The 18,709-nt window shown below is 43.5% G+C and overlaps 1 protein-coding gene across 2 annotated transcripts in view; it reads left to right on the forward strand.

Moving 5' to 3' along the window:
- Window positions 1-13,907, forward strand: part of A4GALT (alpha 1,4-galactosyltransferase (P1PK blood group)) — a 203,564-nt gene extending 189,657 nt beyond the window's left edge. For both annotated transcript variants that reach the window (XM_069228318.1, XM_069228319.1), the window contains one exon: window positions 5,861-13,907. In XM_069228318.1, the coding sequence (XP_069084419.1) occupies window positions 5,861-6,968 (1,108 nt within the window). In that variant the 3' untranslated portion in view covers window positions 6,969-13,907. The remainder of the gene's footprint in view (window positions 1-5,860) is intronic.
- Window positions 13,908-18,709: the final 4,802 nt, after the last annotated feature.

Consider the following 18,709-nt stretch of genomic DNA (forward strand, 5'->3'; position numbering starts at 1 on the left):
TTGCTAAAACAAAAAGGGTTTATTTGCGTAGAAAAAAATTATTAGTAAAGTCAATCCTAACCAGTTTCCTCAGACCAAGCACTCTTGAAAAAATTCCTCCCAGTATGGATGACATGTGAATCCTACACTTTGTAGTCCCCTTTTTCCTATGTAACATTTTTCATACACATGTATGATTCATTGTCTCTGTGCGTGTGTGTGATGTAAAGTGCTCCAGCTCCCTACGCTTGTAAGAGAAGCGCTATGAAACAAATGAAATACATGTGAGAGACGGGGTTATGGAGAGATGAGTGGCACTGGTAGAGGGTGATTGTAAGGGAATTACCCAGTAAAGATTGCCATATACTGGTGCACTGTAAGGTCATCATTTACTACACTTTAAAAACTAAAACAGTTGAATATATAATGAAAATACATTGTTGAATGCTCAGTTTTGCCATCCGCTGTAAGCATCGATCGCAGTTCAGTTCCTCCACTGTGCGCACTGCCTCTAATGTGAGCATTGCAGAAGCAGTGCCTCGACTGTGAGCAGTTCAGACATATCCAGTGGTGCCTCTGTTGCAATTGCTGTGCATCCCAACATTGACTTAAATGTAAGCCTACTGACAAAACCTAGCAGTGCTACCACTGTGAGCACTGCTGATCCCTGCAGTGCTTCTTCTGTAAGCACTGCAGTCAGATCTAGCAGTGTTTCCTCTGTATGCAGGTCCATGGCGTACATGGCCTGGTAGGTGGGCTGGAGTGTTCTCATGGGGAGCAGGATCAAGATTGATTTGTATATGGCTGGGTCCAAACTGGGGTGGCATGGTGGATAAAAAAAACGTTGTATTGGAATGTGGCCCGAACGATTGCCAGTGGCTGAGATTAATTCAAGCATTCCATCCATCACCTTTTGTTTCTGCAAAGCACAAATGTAGTTATTCTCCTTCAGTTCCCTCGAGTACTTCCCCAACTCCCTGCTCCTCCCACCTGCCCTCCTTTTGCTGACTGGGTGTTGCCACTTCCCACACACCTGCAGCCCTTCTCTTTGGTTTTCAGTGGTGCTGGCCTCTTCCACCCTCCCTTCCTTTGTGGTGTTGGCCTTTCAACATTGCTTCCTTTCCGTCGTCAATGGTGCCATCTGCACATCTCTTACTTAACCATATGCACAACACCCTAACCAGCATGGTGCTCTTCTGTGGTTGTCAGCTCCATCTCTTATTCCACATAACTAACAACTCTTGTCGAAGGTTTGGTCCTGAGCAAGCTGCGTTGCCTCACCTGCCTCCAGGCCTCTGGTCTACCAAAAGTGAAATTTCTTGGCTCTCATACGAAAGCTGTTTTAGGTGCTGTGCAAAGCCAGAAAGCTGAACATTTAGATATAAGCAGAGGCCTCGCATGTCGATATGGCTGGTACAGCATCAGTCCGATGCCAGGTTTAACCACATGATCCGTCTTACTGAGAGTAGAACCTCAGATCTGCAGTGTGCGTGAACACGGAAATTATTGAATGAATGGATAAACTAATGCACAGGTGATTGAAGGAATAGTATAGCACATAAACAAACCTGCTTGAAAGAATGCATGCTTTGAAGAACCAATGAATTATTGTTTTCATAAATAGATGGATAATTTGACGTACATGCGACCAAATGATTCACTACATGAATAAACAATTCACGGATTACTTCTTGAATGGATGAATGATACTTTGATGGTATGTATGAAATAATTGCTTGTTGCATTACAAAATACATAAATTAGTTATATCTCTCTCTAAAGCAAGTGATTGAATCATCTGCGTAGCACACCTCTGCTAATTCATCCTCCTCTTGCCATGGCTGGACTGGATTGAAGGGCTAGGTGTACAATAGCAACAACACTGCTTCTCAGGGCAGTGCCACGTTTCGTTTTAGGTCTTTGACCCCATCCACATGCCCTCCCTCCTGTCAGCAATAAAAAAATGAAAATTGGTAAAGCCAATAGGTCTTTGGAATATGAGATCAATTGGCTTTGTCAATGTGTTTTAGCCATGTTGTATAGCAGGGTCATAGCGCTTTCTTCCCTGACATTCAGCCATGTTGAACAGCAGCCATGCTGCTGCACAACATGATAGGTCTCAACAACGCAAGAGCCATTGGCTTAGTCAATGTCTTTTAACAATTTTTTATAGCAACGTCATAGTGCTTTTCTCTATAACTTTTGGCCATGTTGAACAGAAGCCATGCCGCTACACAACATGGCTAAAAGATATTGACATTGATAAAGCCAATAGCTCTTGCATTGCCAAGACCGATTGGCTTTGTCAATGCTTGTTTAATTTCCCATGAGCCAGTCTCACAAACTATTCCAGGGTGGCTTTTTGTTTATAGTCTGGCCAAAACGGCCGCCATCCAACACAGAGACCAATCATTTTCTATGGGTTCAATAAAGTTATTTTTAGGTTGAGCTTAAGTGTACGACCTCTTGTATTCCAATAAATATACTTCTTCTGTGAGCTTCCAGCTAATTAATTTGCTAGTTTCAGTGTCATTTAGAAATCCTTGCTTGCTAGTGGTCAGTCATGCCTCTTTGCCCCTCCTTCTTCTTTGTGGGAGCAGAGACCAACTACTGTATAATTATGCTTTGTCCTGTTTATCTGGTCTATAAGGGATTTTAATCTTTTACTTTGTTTCCTGCTCCTGTCCAGGGAAGATTCCCTTTTCATTTGCAGAGGATTCTTGCACCCTCTTTCAGCTGCCTGGCTCACACCCTTCCTTGGCTTGGATTTTCTTTACCAAGTGCGCCTGCCTAGTGCTTATAGCCTAGGCACCCAGTTCTACCAGGGCTCCACAAACCTTAGAGACAGTGCCCACTTCTGCTCCATGCTGGGATCCCACTTGCAGCTACATCAGTGCACCTCAGTTCATACGCTCTGAGGTGCTCTGGCAGACAGCGCATGTGGGGTTCCTGGCACTGGCATGACTGAGGGCTCAGTTCTTCCAGTCAGTACACTCTGCTTATCAGTGCAGTTAAGTTTGCACACTCCAAGCCCTCAGCCATACCAGTGCCAGGACCCCCACATGCGCTGTCTGCCAGAGCATCTCAGTTCTTGCAGTCGGTACACTCTGCTGCTCCAGTACTGGGACCTCTGGCGCCGCTCCATTCGTGCACCTAAGTTCACACACTTGAGACATCAGGTGTGCCCGAACCCCACACATGCAATCTGCCAGAGGACCTCAGTTCTTAGTCATTACACTCTGCTCTTCCAGTACTGGGAGCTTGGGCGCAGCTCCATCAGTGCACCTCAGTTCACACAGTCCAAGCGCCTCAGCTGTGCCCTTGCCAGAACTTCACACACGCTGTCTGCCAGAGCACCTCAGTTCTTACAGTCAGTATACTCTGTTATTCCAGTACTGGGACCTCAGGCGCAGCTCCATCAGTGCACCACAGTTCTACACCAGCAACGTCACTTCCTTTCCTATAGTGGGACCCCGCTCACATACAGTTCCATTACAGCAGCTCAATTCTAATATTCAGATCTCTGCTAAGCCAATACTGGACCCAAAAGAGCACATCAAGTCTAGCATCCAACACCACTGTTGATGGGAACCATCACAGCTCTGCCAGAATCCATCAATTCTAACGTTCAGTGCACATTTCTTCTCAGAACAAAAACTCATACACACGCCCTTTAGGGCTCTTCACTTTGTGGTTCAGAGGCAATGCCACTCTCATGCTGGGCCCCACTCGCAGCTTCACCAGGGCACCTCCAGGCTAACACTCGGCGACATTGACACGCCAATACTAGGTTCCACACATAGTTCCATTAACATACCTCACTTCAGACCTTGTGTGCCTATTACTATTCCAGTATTGCAGCCCACATATAACTCTGTCAGTGCACCTCAACCCTAACCTGCAGCACCGCATTTTCCCAATACTAGGAATTACACGGTGCTCCGTTTCTCATTCCTCACCTGCTGCCTTTCTGTTATTCCAGCACTTGGCCAGGACACAGCTCTGTCTATACCCCGACTCCTGATCTGAAGTTCCCCAATATTGCTGTATTGGGGTTCACATACAACTCTGTTATCCACCTCCTGCTGTTCTGCAGTGCCCCCTTCTGCTGCACACTCTGACTTCTGTTTGAGGACATAGAGGAGCCAACTAAACCTATTCTTGGGTGTCTTCTTTGTTTAGGAGGGTCTGTTTCACCCATATCACTCCATTCATTCTTTCACTCTGTTTAATCTCAATGTTTTCTTTCTCCCCCACTTTTCTCTTTCCAGCTCTTAAAATCCACATTTGTTCTTTCAACTGTTTATTTATATTTCTCTCCCTTTTTTTATTTCCCTCTTCCTCTTGCTAACTCCTCTTTCAAACTCTCAAAATCTTGGTTATATCTTTCCTTTTTTCGTTCCTTTTTTTCTTCATCAGGCGTGCATTCTTTCACTATTTTTTCTCTTCCCTTCATTCTTTCTTTGTCTTTTTTATTTGCTCTTTCCTTTGACTTGGTATGTGTCCTTTCACTTATTTTTGTTTTAAAGATTTTTCTTCTTTCCTTTCTCTGGTGTTTTTCTTATCTTTGTCAATATACGCTTTACTGTATGTCCCTCTTTTTCCCATCTTTGTGTTGAAGCTGTAAGTTACTTGTCGGGACCCAAAGTGTCAGTGGTTTTCCCATTCTGTGTCTGCGGGAAATGTGTCAGTACATACATGTCCTGGTTCTTTCACTGCTTGTTTCTCTCACCATCTCTCTTTTTTTTCTCTAATGTTCATTTTTCTCTTTCTTTTCACACTTCTTTCATTATTTCCTCACTCAACTCTAATTACTGCTGTATTTTACTACCAAGGTTCCAGTCAACCATTTTCTTTTCTTACTCCAGGGCCCATGGCACTGTGTCCTCTCCATCTTTACTCCAGACTCCCTCTTTTTCACCCTCCAATCTGTCCCAAATGATGTTTTTGTTGTGTTGTTTTGAGCATTACACTCTAATGCCAAAAGTTTATTTCTGATAAATGTTTATATAATAATTACATATGTTTTAAGATGGAGGGAGAAGGTAAATGGAAGTGCTTTAGTTAAATATAGCACTGGAGTTATATGGCAGGAAAAGACAAAATTATGAGGCAGGGTTGACCAATTTATGTGGCAAGAAAGGTCCAGTTATGAATTTATAATGACTATAGATCTAACTCAAGAAAACGCGAGACCTATTGCATTGCAAATGCTTGTTGATGCTTTTTCCCAATGCCATTTCAAACTGGGACCTCTGAAATGATGTGCTATCTCCTTATGTACTTTTAGCTTTTTGTTATTTAATTTAAATAGTTGTTTTAAGGGCGAAACGCTGAAAGTTTAAATACCACCAGCACAGTACCACAAGCCCCCCTTTTCCATTTTCACACATTAATTATTAAAAGGGGCAATCCAGGCCAGGAAACATACCTACCATATGGAAACAAATGACATTAGGGAACACATGGAGTGAAGTTGCTCATGCTGCTATTAGGTTTTACAGAAGCAGTTTCCTCCTATAAGGCTGACAATTATGTTATCAGCATGTTCTTAATTTTCTTTTTAAATGTAATTCTAACTCATTCAATGCTCAGTCTCAGGAACATAGAAGTGAGGGAAGGTGGAAAGCCGAGAGGCATTGCGAGCTCAGCAGACTTGTAACAAGTTATTACAAGCTACTAATGATAATTACTATATTAAGTGCATGCTCTAGGACCATAACTGCCTTGTTAAGTCTGTAAATGTATATATCAATAGTTAAGTTGTAGGACATTTCACTGTTGTAGAGTGAAGGTCTAGATGTGGCATGTAGTACTATTTCAGATTTGTTACACAGCAATCTTCTGTTTAATCTAATTTTCTTTTTATGCTGTTCTGCAGGTTACTCTACTGGAAAAAAACAATACTGGGTGTGAAGACTATGCGCAAACTTTCTGCCTACGTTTTCTGGCTAAGCAAAGCCGCTAGAAGGAATAAACTTCGGTCAACATGTGTTGTCATTGTCAAGTTAATCTCCTTTGTGTCGATCATGTTTTACTTGGGCCTTACGAAGAACTCTAGCAACATGACTGCACCTTACAGGCTGCCTTCTGAAGTCAAGTGTCCGGTCATTGAAGCTCGAGCCTCTCGCGAGTCGTCCAACTCTAGTCAAGATGGCAACATATTTTTTATAGAAACCTCAGATCGGATGCATCCCAACTTCCTTTTTTTGTGCTCAGTCGAATCGGCAGCAAGAGCTCACCCAGAGTCAAAGGTCAGGGTATTGATGAAGGGCTTATCTGGAAGTAATCCCAGAATCCCTAGAAGCATGGGCTTGTCGCTTCTTGGCTGTTTCCCAAATATTGAGGTTAAGCCATTGGATTTAAAGGATCTCTTTGCAAATACCCCTTTAGCCCCATGGTACTCTTCAACACTGAGGAAGTGGGAACCCTACCAACTACCCATACTTTCTGATGCCTGCCGGATAGCTCTTATTTGGAAGTTTGGGGGAATATACCTGGACACTGACTTCATTGTCCTGAAAAATCTGAAGAACCTCACCAATTCGATTGGGATTCAGTCTAGGTACTTATTAAATGGAGCTTTTCTCTCCTTTGATCGGAGGCACAAATTCATGGAGCACTCCATACAAAACTTTGTGCAGCATTACAATGCGTGGATTTGGGGGCACCAAGGACCACAGCTTGTCACCCGTGTTTTCAAAAAATGGTGCTCCATCCGTAAACTGATTGATAGTCAAGGGTGTAAAGGAGTGAGCATCCTGCCACAGGAGGCCTTCTACCCCATCCGCTGGCAGGACTGGAAAAAGTATTTTGATATCATCAACTCAACTGAGTTTGAGGGTTTATTTCAAAACACGTATGCAGTACACATCTGGAATACGTTCACTCAAGGGAAGGCCCTGAAGATCGGGTCAAAAACCATACTGGACCAGCTGTTCTCACACAACTGTCCATTCACGCACAGCATCATGAAACGGGATCACTGAATGCTCTATACACAGTAAACGGACTCCTTTTTTGTAAGCTCCAAACAATGCTGGGAGAAAAAAGACACATCCAGGGACTTAATTCCTGAATGTGAAACACAAGTTTTATCCATTTATTTATTTATTTAATAAACTTATTTTATAGACCATCGTGGTCAAAAGACCATCGTGTTCCAAAGTTTAAACGCACACTGCACAACGCTGCCCACATACAAGTCTATGGATCGTGTGCATCACAAGCACATAGCTCAAAGGGCCTGTAGAGACATCGTTTCCCAGTGTCCTCTGCTAGGAAGGAAGGGAGTGGCTGATTCTTCGATGTCCAGAGACTGCTTTCGAAAGCATGGCAGTGAGTTTTTGTAGTTTTAGGCAGGTAGATTAGGAAACTGTTTGCTGTATGGGGTGTGCCTGCGATGTTAGGAGACTTCGATGAGGAAATCACTTACCATGGGGCTCTAGAATGTATGTCGGATTATACCGTGACTAGTCACCTAAATGTGATTTGCATTTCCACAGTGAACAAACCGCACTTCTAGGTTGTTGGGTTGCATTAGGCACCTCTGGCGGCTGCTGAAAATGTCCTGCTCTGGGGTTGAAGAGACTTTTTGGGAAGGCCTGGGAAAACTGTTACCGGCTACATCTAGGATTTGCACAGCTTGTTCCAAGTTATTTGTTTAGTAGGCACAGTTTCTGTTTTTCATTAACTAGAACTGAAACATAAATTCCTCCATTTCTGTTAGAATGTGATTTTATAGGCCCTGGGTTTAGTCCATTATGAACCCTATATATTTGTCTTGCACTTTAGTTGGATTTTCTTTTGTAGATGTTTCCCTATTGCAAGCAGCTCATTTCCGAGCTATAAATTGTACCTTAATTAGGACGTGCTTTAAGGAGCTCTCCATTCCTTTCTGGAACCTCTTTACTAATTCATTGTGCTGAGAAGGGACTGTCTCGTATATACCAGGATTTTGGCAGAAAGTTGATGCACCTCCAGATCTCTGATTTACTTCATGAAGAAGTTAGTAAGCATGGAGGAGAAGAGGAACCTTGTGTAGCTCCCAACAGCCTATAGTCGCAGGGCCAGACTTGACAGAATATATGTTGACTGGATGTTGTATGAAATATGGCAGCATCGCAGAGGTTTGTTTGCAAGTGCTATGCTACAATGTGTTGAGCTGTCCTTGTTATCAAAAGGAGTTAGAAATTAACACAGAAATAGCATTTCACTCAGCCCTTTCCATCACCCTCTGACTAGGGGTGATTCATGAGTTTGCAGTTTTGGTGCTGAAGACTGACCTAGACCGAGTTAGGTGGTTATTTATGCTTGTTATTTATGGAGCTGCGAGGCAGGCATCCTTCAGCAATCTTGCCAAAAAAGGTAGGAGATAAATAGATATATGTATATATATTTGTCAGGTAGTTCAGGTGATAAGTAGTTTTTAGAGTATTTGTGGTTTCCCAAGTTTGAGTTGTTAGGAACTATTTCCCCTGAACATGATTCACCTACTGTACATAGCAACAGTGATAGTGACGTGTCACCTTGTTTTTTACTTGAGTAGAGCAGCAGTTTCAAATGTTGCAGGTTTCATACTAAATAACACGTATTTCATTGTTTCATTCAACATGCGGAGCATTTTAAAATCTTTAGATATGTATCTTTGTTGGAATAAATATTGTGTGATGTGTTTTTTTAAATTGTCCTTGCAATCTTGGTATTGCAAGTGTTCTAAAATTAAACGTTCCTTTCTACATGGCAATCTCAGCATTTGAACTTGCACCAAATATATTTTGTCTTTAATTACTGAAGGTAACCAAATTAGATGATTCGTACTTGTCTGTATTGCTGTTTTGTGTCACCTTTGTTCTTTAGTGGCCCAATCTTAATTATTCTTAGTCCCAATTCTCCATTTATTGGTTGATATGAACCCAACCTCTTCAAGACAGGAAACCTGTGATACTCTTTCCCTTCTGGGTCTCGGAAGAGAAGTATATGTGATAGCAAAAGTTGCCAAGGGAGTGGTGCCATCGATCTCCAAGCATATATTCATGATTTTCAGTAATATAGTCGAGCATGATTCTTATAGTAAGAGATCTGCCAGTTCTTCGTTAGTAGTGGTGTCTTGCTGAAGTTGAGCAGCAGAGAAGCATTGATTGCACTTATGCTTTTTATACTGGCAGGTACAATACACACACAGACTTTAGCTGTGGGCTTGAGAGGCGGACATCTTCCGTGAATGTTCAAGCGGTAGTCAGATCGACTTGCTTGTTGGTACTGGACATATTTGCTCCTGCTATTTGCAGACCCTATTTTCAGACTGGGGAAACATGAGCGAAAGAGGCATGAGGTTTGTTCTGCTTGCTCTTTGAGCTTCTTCAGATCAAGGTCTCGGTCTCCTCTTGGGAGGTGAGATCTACTTCTACAGATCCTGATAATGAGAGGGTGAAATGGATCATGAAGAAGACATTGAAAGCAACAAAAAAGGTAGATTCTAGCCATCAAAAAGAACATGGCTATGCCTCTGAATTCGAGCGGGACGTCAGAGGGGACAATGGAGAAGTAAAGGTAATTCCTGTGGAGCAAAGGGGCAGATATATTGAAGACATCTCCTAAGTAATGACTGTAACAAGGAAGAGGCACATTGAGTTAATGTAAGTTTGCCTTCAGGTGTCATGGACCAGACCAAGATTTCTTCCAGCCAAAGCGGAAACTACCCTTCTGTGGTCATAGAACCAGTAATTGTTTTGTGTTTTTTTAACTTTGAGTTGGACATCTTGGTTTAATTTTCTTGGTGCAAAGGTGTCATATACTGGTTTGTGAATGATTTAAAGTTGTAGAGCCTGTTGAAACAGGAAACCTGTCCTTGTCAGTAAATAGGTCAAAGTCTTGGATTTGCATGTCAGTGTAATTTGTCTTTATCGTCCAGTTGTATGCTTTGTCATTGGTATGAGGGAAGTTCAGCAGTACATGGGAAGATGTCAGAAACTGTCTGACCTTACTAAACTCGATGCATATCACAACATTAGGAAGCTTTGACACAGAGAACGATACCGAATATTTTAGTAGATTTGAGGGAGGGGACGAGGCTGTTAACACGAACAAGGCCGTGTAAAATACCAAAGCTTTTTGCATATAGCATATTTGTAATTTATGAGATAATTTCCCAACTTCTGAGTCTGCTTTTCAGCCAACAAAAGTTTCAGCCCCGCAGCCAGTAATAACCTTACTATATTTTAATAAAGTTATTCTCCATTCAGCCTCATGTTGTAGCAAGACTCCACAAGAGCACGCCTTTTGGCTGAAAGACAGACTCAGTAGTTGAGAAATGTGTCGGACCATCAACTTGGACAGAACTTTGATTGCTAATATCATAAGTGGTTCCAGACTTTTGGGAGGTGGATATTTTATGGTTGGTGTGCAGAAAAAATCATTAGATTGTACTCTTTCCCCAAGTCATTTTATTCTTCTTCCATGGTGCCCCTGCTATTTCCATTTTCTCTACTTGAATTCCTGACATAAGTTTCCACGCATATTTGTATCTATATATGTATGGGGTTTATATCTAGCAAACCTTGCATAAAGTGTGAGAGTGGAGAAGCGTACAAATTAAAGGGACGAAGGAAGCCATGGAAAGAGGACAAAGTGGAATTCAAATCTGGTCTATCTTCTGGGGCTTGCGCATGCACGTGACATTACTTGAAGAGGAGGGTTCCAAAGAACAGAGGTGAGAGATCTTTTTTATCTAGGGCAGAAAATGAATTCCAGATCCTTGGAATGTATTAGTGTGGAACCTTCCCTGCTCCTGAAAGGGTGGGTACACCTCTTTCGTTCATCCGCTTTTTCACAGGCACCTGCTTCATAGCTTTTCCTTCTATATTCCGTTTCTGACTATGCTGAGGCCAGATAAGTGTACATGGAGCTTAGAGCTAAATGTGGAGGGGAGGGGTAGGGAGGAATTCTGCCCCTAATTACATATCCAAACATCTTCATGAGAGTCTTTATATGTGATGCTCAGAACTACAGGGATGGACCATGTTTGACCTGGAGCCACTGATGGCTCCTTAAAATGTGATGATCTATGATCTTTTTGTACGAGTGGTGATCAGCTTTTGTGGTTTGCTATCATAATGGCGTGCTTCAAAGTGACCTACTGTACACAGAATTCTTTCTGAACTTAGTTTATTTTTTATTCCTAAACTACACGGTTATCACGCAATCATTGTTAGATAAAATGTAATTTTAAACTCTTTTTTTCAGAGAACATATTTCAGTGAGCACATTTACATAAAAAAAAATAAGTCGAAGTCAGTTAAAAAGCCTAACAATAACCAGTAAGTGTTAAATCATTCTAAGAACGAGTCATTTAGGAGGGGGATCATTTCAAACAGGCTTTGTTCTGAGTTGCGAATTATTTTGAGTATGAATTCCTGTAATGTCAGCTATTTCGAAATGCTACCTCTGTATAAACCTGTCCTTTCTGCCCTGAACTAAAATTCCTCTCAGTTTACGACGCCCTACCACTTCTAATGCTGCCCATCCTTGGAGCACTCTTCATTGGCCCGCTTTGTCCCGCTACACATTCACATTCTTCTGGGTCCACCACAGACGTTCATCCTGCTGGGGTCATAAAATGTAATAACATTCGATACTTAAGTGCCTTGCACGATTCAGGGTGTACAAAAGACAATCCGTGTTATAGGCTGTAGATATGGCTCCCTCACTCTGTGAAGCATACATACCACACCATACATCCCAAGAGTGGAATGTTGAGAGCTTGATGCTGGATGGCTCAGGGTCTATAAGAGCTGGCACAACCATTCTGCTCCCACATTCCAATCCTTGTCTTTTTGTTTCACTCTTTATTTTAGGATAAATATCCCCTCAGTGGCTGGAATGTATTAATAGTATTATAGCCCAGCGTCCTCGTGCTACATCCATTGGTAAAAGGCATGGTCTTTACCAGCCATTATAGCCCTCTGCAACGGGCCATAACGATTAAGAACCAATATAACAATAGCTATAATTATAATGAAATGGTTTACCGGTCCACCTGTAAGTATGGCTCAGTTGGACTACCAGAGGCCCTCTGGTGGATGCACGTTTGGACAAACTTGTTTCTTGAGCTTGGAAGACGGGTTGTGACCCACGCTTGTGCTGCAACTTACCTGGAGATGATGTATATCTGGCAACAATCATTCCAGTCAGAGACTGCCAAGAACATATATGTAACTGGTTTCTGTAACACCTTTACCCAAGAGATCGATGCACATAAGCAATCCACACTATATATTGTAAGAGAATTGTTAAAGATTCCCCCCCCCCTCCCTTCTAGCTCGCGTCTCCATTAGCACCAAGCGCCGTGAAAGTGGGTCTCATGGAAGGCCCCTACCGTGCAACCACTTTGCTTATGACGAATGGATGTTTTATCAGTCTGCCGCCTTGCTTTGAGATGAGAGGCCAATACTCGTCTTGGTATGTCCTATTGCACCCGGCCAGTGTGACGCTCAAGCTCTTTGTGACTTTTACGCCCTTCGAGGCGCTGAAACTTCACTCTCTGCTGATGTATCCATTTATCAATTTGGTAGAGGGATTCCCAACATTGTGACAAAACCACGCCTCGTGAACGTGTGGCTTGCGGTGTAAACTGCGAAAAGAAATGTTTTTGTTCACTGGCATATTTGGTAATCCGATTGCATTTCTTTCTGTAAATCATATTGCAAAAATACATATGAGCTATACATGCACAACAACTTACAAGTTACCATTAAGCTATGAACACACGTAAAAGAAACAGGAAACAAAGCCATGTACTTTGACATGAATGCATATTTGATAATACATGAATGAAAGAATAAATTTGTACAATGAGAGTTGAAAAAGCTGGTAAAGTGCAAAACACGTGACAGTCATAATTTACATACTGAGGTGTCTCTGAGACAATGTGTCCCTTGAGTAACCTCGAGACATCTACACCCAGCCCACAGCCCCCTGGACTTCCCCCTGCTGTCTGCTCTTCATCTCTTTGCTGTACTCACATTTTCTCCACAACTCTGTACTGCTCGGGTCTCAAACACCCACAGCATTTGGCAGGCAGTGATTCAGCTATTGTATTGCACTTTGGCATTTGTGAAACAAACGAGCGCCCACTGTGATCGTTCCTTACATAAAAGCAATTTTAATACCGACAGAAATGTGAAGGGTCAGATTCTAGTCCTCCCGCTGCAGTAACAAACACACAGTTTGAGTGGAGCTCATCAATGATATGGCAACATTTATTGGGAGTACTAAATGCAAAAGCCACTTTACACAAGTCTGTCCCATCCCAGGCGTGACAACCCCTTGTCGGTGCGAAAATAAAAAGATGATGTCACGCATTTGAGGAACCGAAATGCAATGTTGTGTGACTTTATTCTGGACGCTGTCAATTAATTTGGTCACTTTCATGTTTGATCCTATAGGAAGAGCCCTTACTGACCACTTGGAAGAAAGTTGTAAACTCTTTATTTGCGCTATCGCCGTTTTATATTGACGTCAAATACGTAGCATATATGTTTACAAATATGTACTGCACTTTACTACGAAGTGTACAGAAGGACACAGTGATGCAAAGCTTAAACGATGCGCCTTGAGAGCTAGCTGTATGTTGAGATAGTCACAAGACTTGTGCAATCAGCTGGAGCCCTGCGGTTTTTCACCCAGTTCTACTGAGCGAGGAACAACTCAACAGAACGTCATCAGGCAGAGAAGATGCTGGATCAACGCAAACCATGCAAGCCGCTTAAATGCTTCCCTGGAGGGAACTGCATTTCTAGTTTTTGATCTTCTAATCTGTTGAGAGAGAAATAAGTGTTTTCTTGACACCATTTTTGTACTTAAATATTTTTTGTATGTAAAACGTTTTGTATGATGAACCTTTCTCATAATTAAAATACAAATATTAACACATGGCAGTCATGACTTTTCTGAATAATTTGTTTTTACTGAAGAGAAGGAAATGATTATCAGATTCAGAACTAGATAGATATAGCATATGCCTTACTCTTTCAAAGCGTTTCCAGCTGCAAATATACATATATATATTTTTATATATCTCATTCACCTGACTTGCACTGACAAGTCTGGCTGCATTACAATATCCTTTTTCACAGATTACACATTGACTTTGGACAGCATAGATTTAGGATTTGGTGCATAGACATGCGGCAACTTTTCTATAGAAAGAATGTGTGAAAGCCGAGGATAGTGGCTGTGGTACATCCACATCTGGCTGCAGAGAATGTTAGAAGGGAAGAAATTCATCTGAGATGATCCATTACTTGCAGTAGCCAAGTAACCAATATTCAGGCATGCACAGTGAAGTTAATCATCTCTATGTGCACTAAAAGGCAACATATTGTGTTTTTGCCCTCTTACCCTCCATTGAATTCTGCATGATTAACCTGTGTATACTTGAACAAGCCAGCCAAAACTACAGCTCAACAAAATGTGGTCAATCTCGAAAGTATTGCAAGAAGTAGCTCATCTGGTGGACCTATAGTTGCAGCAGACAAATGTAAAGAAAGAAGCATGGATTAAAAAACACAACTGAGTAGATACAAGTTAAAGGAAGTGGCTTTTGTCCAGCTGTAATTCTTGCTCCACCTTCATCTTTGCAGCCAAGGACAACCCCTATTTGACTGAAAGAAGCTAATCCAGTGTTTCGATGTTAGGAGTATTAATACAATGGATCAACTCCCTAAATGAATCATAAGTTTATGAGATCACGAGGCTTGAAAACGGGCTACTCACTTCCAGGAACTGATACCTAAAGCTACAGGGGATTGAGGCGTGAGCTGTGAATGAGCTTCCACACAGGGGACTATTCACAACAGTAAACAGGTTTCATTGAGATAACTTATGCTGATCTTGCTAGGAAGCATTCCCCAGAGAAAATGCCCTAGAGATTGTGTGTTACAAATTAAACCAAACAGTGAAATTAAATAAACAACTACAAAGTACATAAGAGTAAATTCAAAGGAGTACCGTGATAGGTAAAATGACGGAGAGGCTAATATACAAGAGGTTTCGATACAAGAGCACAAGGTTGTTGAGTACGTGTGATGCGTTTGCCCTGGTAGGTTCTCTGGAGAAGTAGTCTTCATCGGCAATCCAAGCACAGATGGTTGACTTTCCATGAAGTGTCAATTTTACTGCAAAAAACTTTCAGCAGTGGAACACTAAAGTTGAACCAGCTGAGGTCCCGCCTTTGCAGAGAGGCTATTTCACTGAGATGACAAATTGGTAAGACATGAAGACATTTCCATTTAAGAGTTGATCAGCAAAAAAAGCTGATGTTTACTGCTTTTCGAAAAACAGTATCGCAAGCTGCGTCTCTTGTGGGTTGGTAACCTGTTCCATAACTGAGGACCCAGGATGGTAAACCTGCTACCTTGGAATCGTGCAAGTTCTTATACACGATGATTAGGATGAAAATATAGCAGTCAATAGTGTTGCATGCACGGTTGAACTTGGGCCCCATGGTCGGGGAGGGAAACTCTACCCCTACTTTACTACCAGATCGGGAGTTGGGGAGCCCATTTCTCTTGCTTGCATTAGATTCCATGGCACCCTTGCTACATCACTGCTCAGAGTAGTCTGTAGGTGTCATTCTTGGTGTAGTAAAGGCTGTGGCTGGTAGTTCACCATGAAGGACTTTACCATAGCCCAGTTTTAAATTTATGAAACCTTTCAGTACCTAATACTGGGAATCTAAATGTTGGAAATACAGCACCTTGAGATGCTGGCACAGCTTGATTCAGCAATCTCTGGTTACAGTGTCTATTTGCCAAATCAGGTTAACATCTCAGTTCCAAATAAACCCAATATTTCTAATCTTGTCCACATACTTTGTAGGAATTCCATGCAGAACTGAAGGTTGTGGGCAATGTACTGGGAGTTAGTACATATTTGTAGCACAGGAAGGTAACATGTTTTGGGCATATTTGGAGACATAGTTATGAGCCCCTAGTGACTCTCCGGTGGTGCTATGCCCTGCGCCATATTTACAAGGTGGTGTTAAGCCCCCTTCACACGCGGGGGCGTGCAATGGGTGTTGTTGTGGGCATGCCACAGCAACACTCATTGCATTTTGACGCTGCCTCAGATTTACGAGTTTTCGTAAACCTGAGGCAGCGCCAAAATCTAACGTCACCTCAGGGGTGTCGTTAGCAAGGCACAACGAGGAGGAATACTTTTATTCCTCTTTGTTTTTTTGCTTTTTCTATGTGTGGTGCATTCTGCAGCACGCATAGAAAGAGCAAAATGCCAGACATGATTGTTTATGTGCGGGAAGATGTCCCTTTCTGCACATAAACAATCATTTGAAAATTACGCTTTGGCGCTCACACACAGAAGTGCCAAATCGCCATTAGTGATTGTTTATGTACAGGAAGGGACACTTTCCCGCACATTAACAATCACACCCCTCAATGCAGACATCCTTGCACGATGGTGCAAGGATGGCTGCATTGGCGCTGGCAGCTAAATTTAGCGCCAGCACAGAGGCCAACACAGGGGTGCGCCGTATTCAATTAAATTCAGCGCATTCCTGCGTTGTGAAAATGACGGAGTGTGGGGCTGCCAATTTTGGGTGTCGTGCTCCATCATTGCCCTATAAATATGGGCCTTAGTTTTGGACCACTGTCTGTTAACTACTTCTCGATCTTGGTCAGGCTGCTGATAGCCGTAGTACACTGATTCCTAGGGAGATTTATGTATTTGTGTTTTTACTGCACAGAAATTAAATGTAATTGCTTCCAAATGTATCATCTCCAGATGGAATCCTGTGCCTATCAGTAGTCGTACTGTAATAGAGGGAAATATTCCACTTATGATTTGTCCTCTAGGAAAAAAGTAGGATCCAAAGAGTCAAATGCCACCAAGAGATATACTAGCATGACAAGAAGATCCCCTTAATCAGCCAGCAGGAGGATTTTATCCCAGTCTTTTAACAGTGTGCTCTCTGAGAGAGGACGGTTTTGACTATCTGGTCTGCCCTGATTTTTTGCTTTTGGATCATCTGGTTTACTGTGTGGTATAGTTTGGGACTCACCCACAGTAAACTTTTGTTACACATGATCATGTGTGTGCCCGTGTGAGGGCTGCACAGGCCGCGTTCCTGGCGTGTGCAGCCCCAGAACTGTGCTTGGGTAGCCTGGCACAGAAGGGACCATGCAAAGTGGGTGGCGACCTGGAACAGGCCTTATGAGATGGTTGTACTCATGTGAGGGATAGTCAGTGTGCTTACTGTCTTGATTTTAGTAACACCATTATATGCCAATGGGAAAGGCTGGCCTAGGGCACAAGCCCAGTTCCCTAGGGCCTACAGACTCCAGAGTTGCACCAATATACACTGTAACTTGTATGAAAAGAATAGTGCAGTAGGTTACAAAAGCATACCTGTACAGCTTACCTGTGTCATCTTTCTCTGACTCAGCTCAGGATTAGGAGCAATTACAACTCTGTCCAGCTGCAGGAGCAGGGCCTTGCATCAATCAGCCAGATGATATTCCATGGCAGGAACCAGGCTTGCCCCAGGCCCCTCAACAAGGAGGGGCTCCAAGAATGAATTGGTGGGAAAGGCCCTGGCAGGAATGTCCGGGAGGAGGGGCTGAGTCTCTCTGGGCACATGTGGCAACTGACTCCTGGACGGTGCCATTTTGCGCTATCCCAGAAGACTGTGCAGGAAGGTTGGGACAGAGGGCTGAGAAGTGATGTGCCACATCAGGATAGGCTAGAGGTGCAGCCCTGCTGGACACTCCTCCCCATTTGAAAGGTCTTGCACAGGGGAGGGCTTTCTCTCTTGGCTGTGCTTCTATGCAGAACACTGGGACTGAAGACTGGCGTCATGGGCAACTGGAAAGAAGAATTTCCTAACTGCCCAAGGGGGCAAGGACCCTACCCCTGAATTACCGTAGACCCGGGGGGGGGGCAAACCCCAGGACCAGGTAAGAAAGTCCCCTTACTCCTCCTGAGGACCAGTTGGGGGAAAGACTGGGCCCCACGCAGGGAGAGCGAGCTGCCCAGCAGAAAGGAAGGCACACAAATGAAATGGTAGCGCAGGTAGTCAGTGGGACTGGCTCCCGACCAAAATGAGAACCTTGTAGGCCAGGAGGCCTGCAGAAAGTGCTCTAGGTGGCTAGGGCTCGACACCAGGCACAAAATGAGCTAAAGTTAATCGAAATTGGCCCTACGGGTCCCCAGATATCTTCATTCAAAGATTGGCAACCTTTGACCAGCCGGCGATGAAGCATGCGGGGCTCCACCACTGACCATCAATTTTCCTCCAAGGCAGGCCAGGGCCCAGAGGCTGCCCCCGAAGATCAAAGAATGCAGGGAAGCCCCGTCGCTCTTCCCCCGTGAAGGATAGACATGCGGGGAAGTGCCGTCATACTCTCCAAGTGATGCAAGGGGGGTGCCACGGACAGCGAGGAAAACTGGAAGAAGAGGCGGTGCTATTGCGCACTCCTGACTCAGCTGAGGGGGGAGCCTGGACCGCATCCCGGGACCCCGTGAGGCCGTGATAAAAGGGGGAGCACCGTCGCACCTCCCCCTGCAGCAAGAGCAGTGGGGCCCAGTGTCTCAACCCTGCTTCCTGAAGCATGCAGGAAGCTGGGGGAGTGCTGCCGCACCCCCCACCCCCATGTGGCCCACACTCCCCCACTCTTAGCGCCCGTGTCTGGTGTAAGCAGGAGGGCGGGGCCAC

Source organism: Pleurodeles waltl, chromosome 4_1, assembly GCF_031143425.1.
Source record: "Pleurodeles waltl isolate 20211129_DDA chromosome 4_1, aPleWal1.hap1.20221129, whole genome shotgun sequence".
In the NCBI taxonomy this organism is placed as follows: Eukaryota; Metazoa; Chordata; class Amphibia; order Caudata; family Salamandridae; genus Pleurodeles; species Pleurodeles waltl.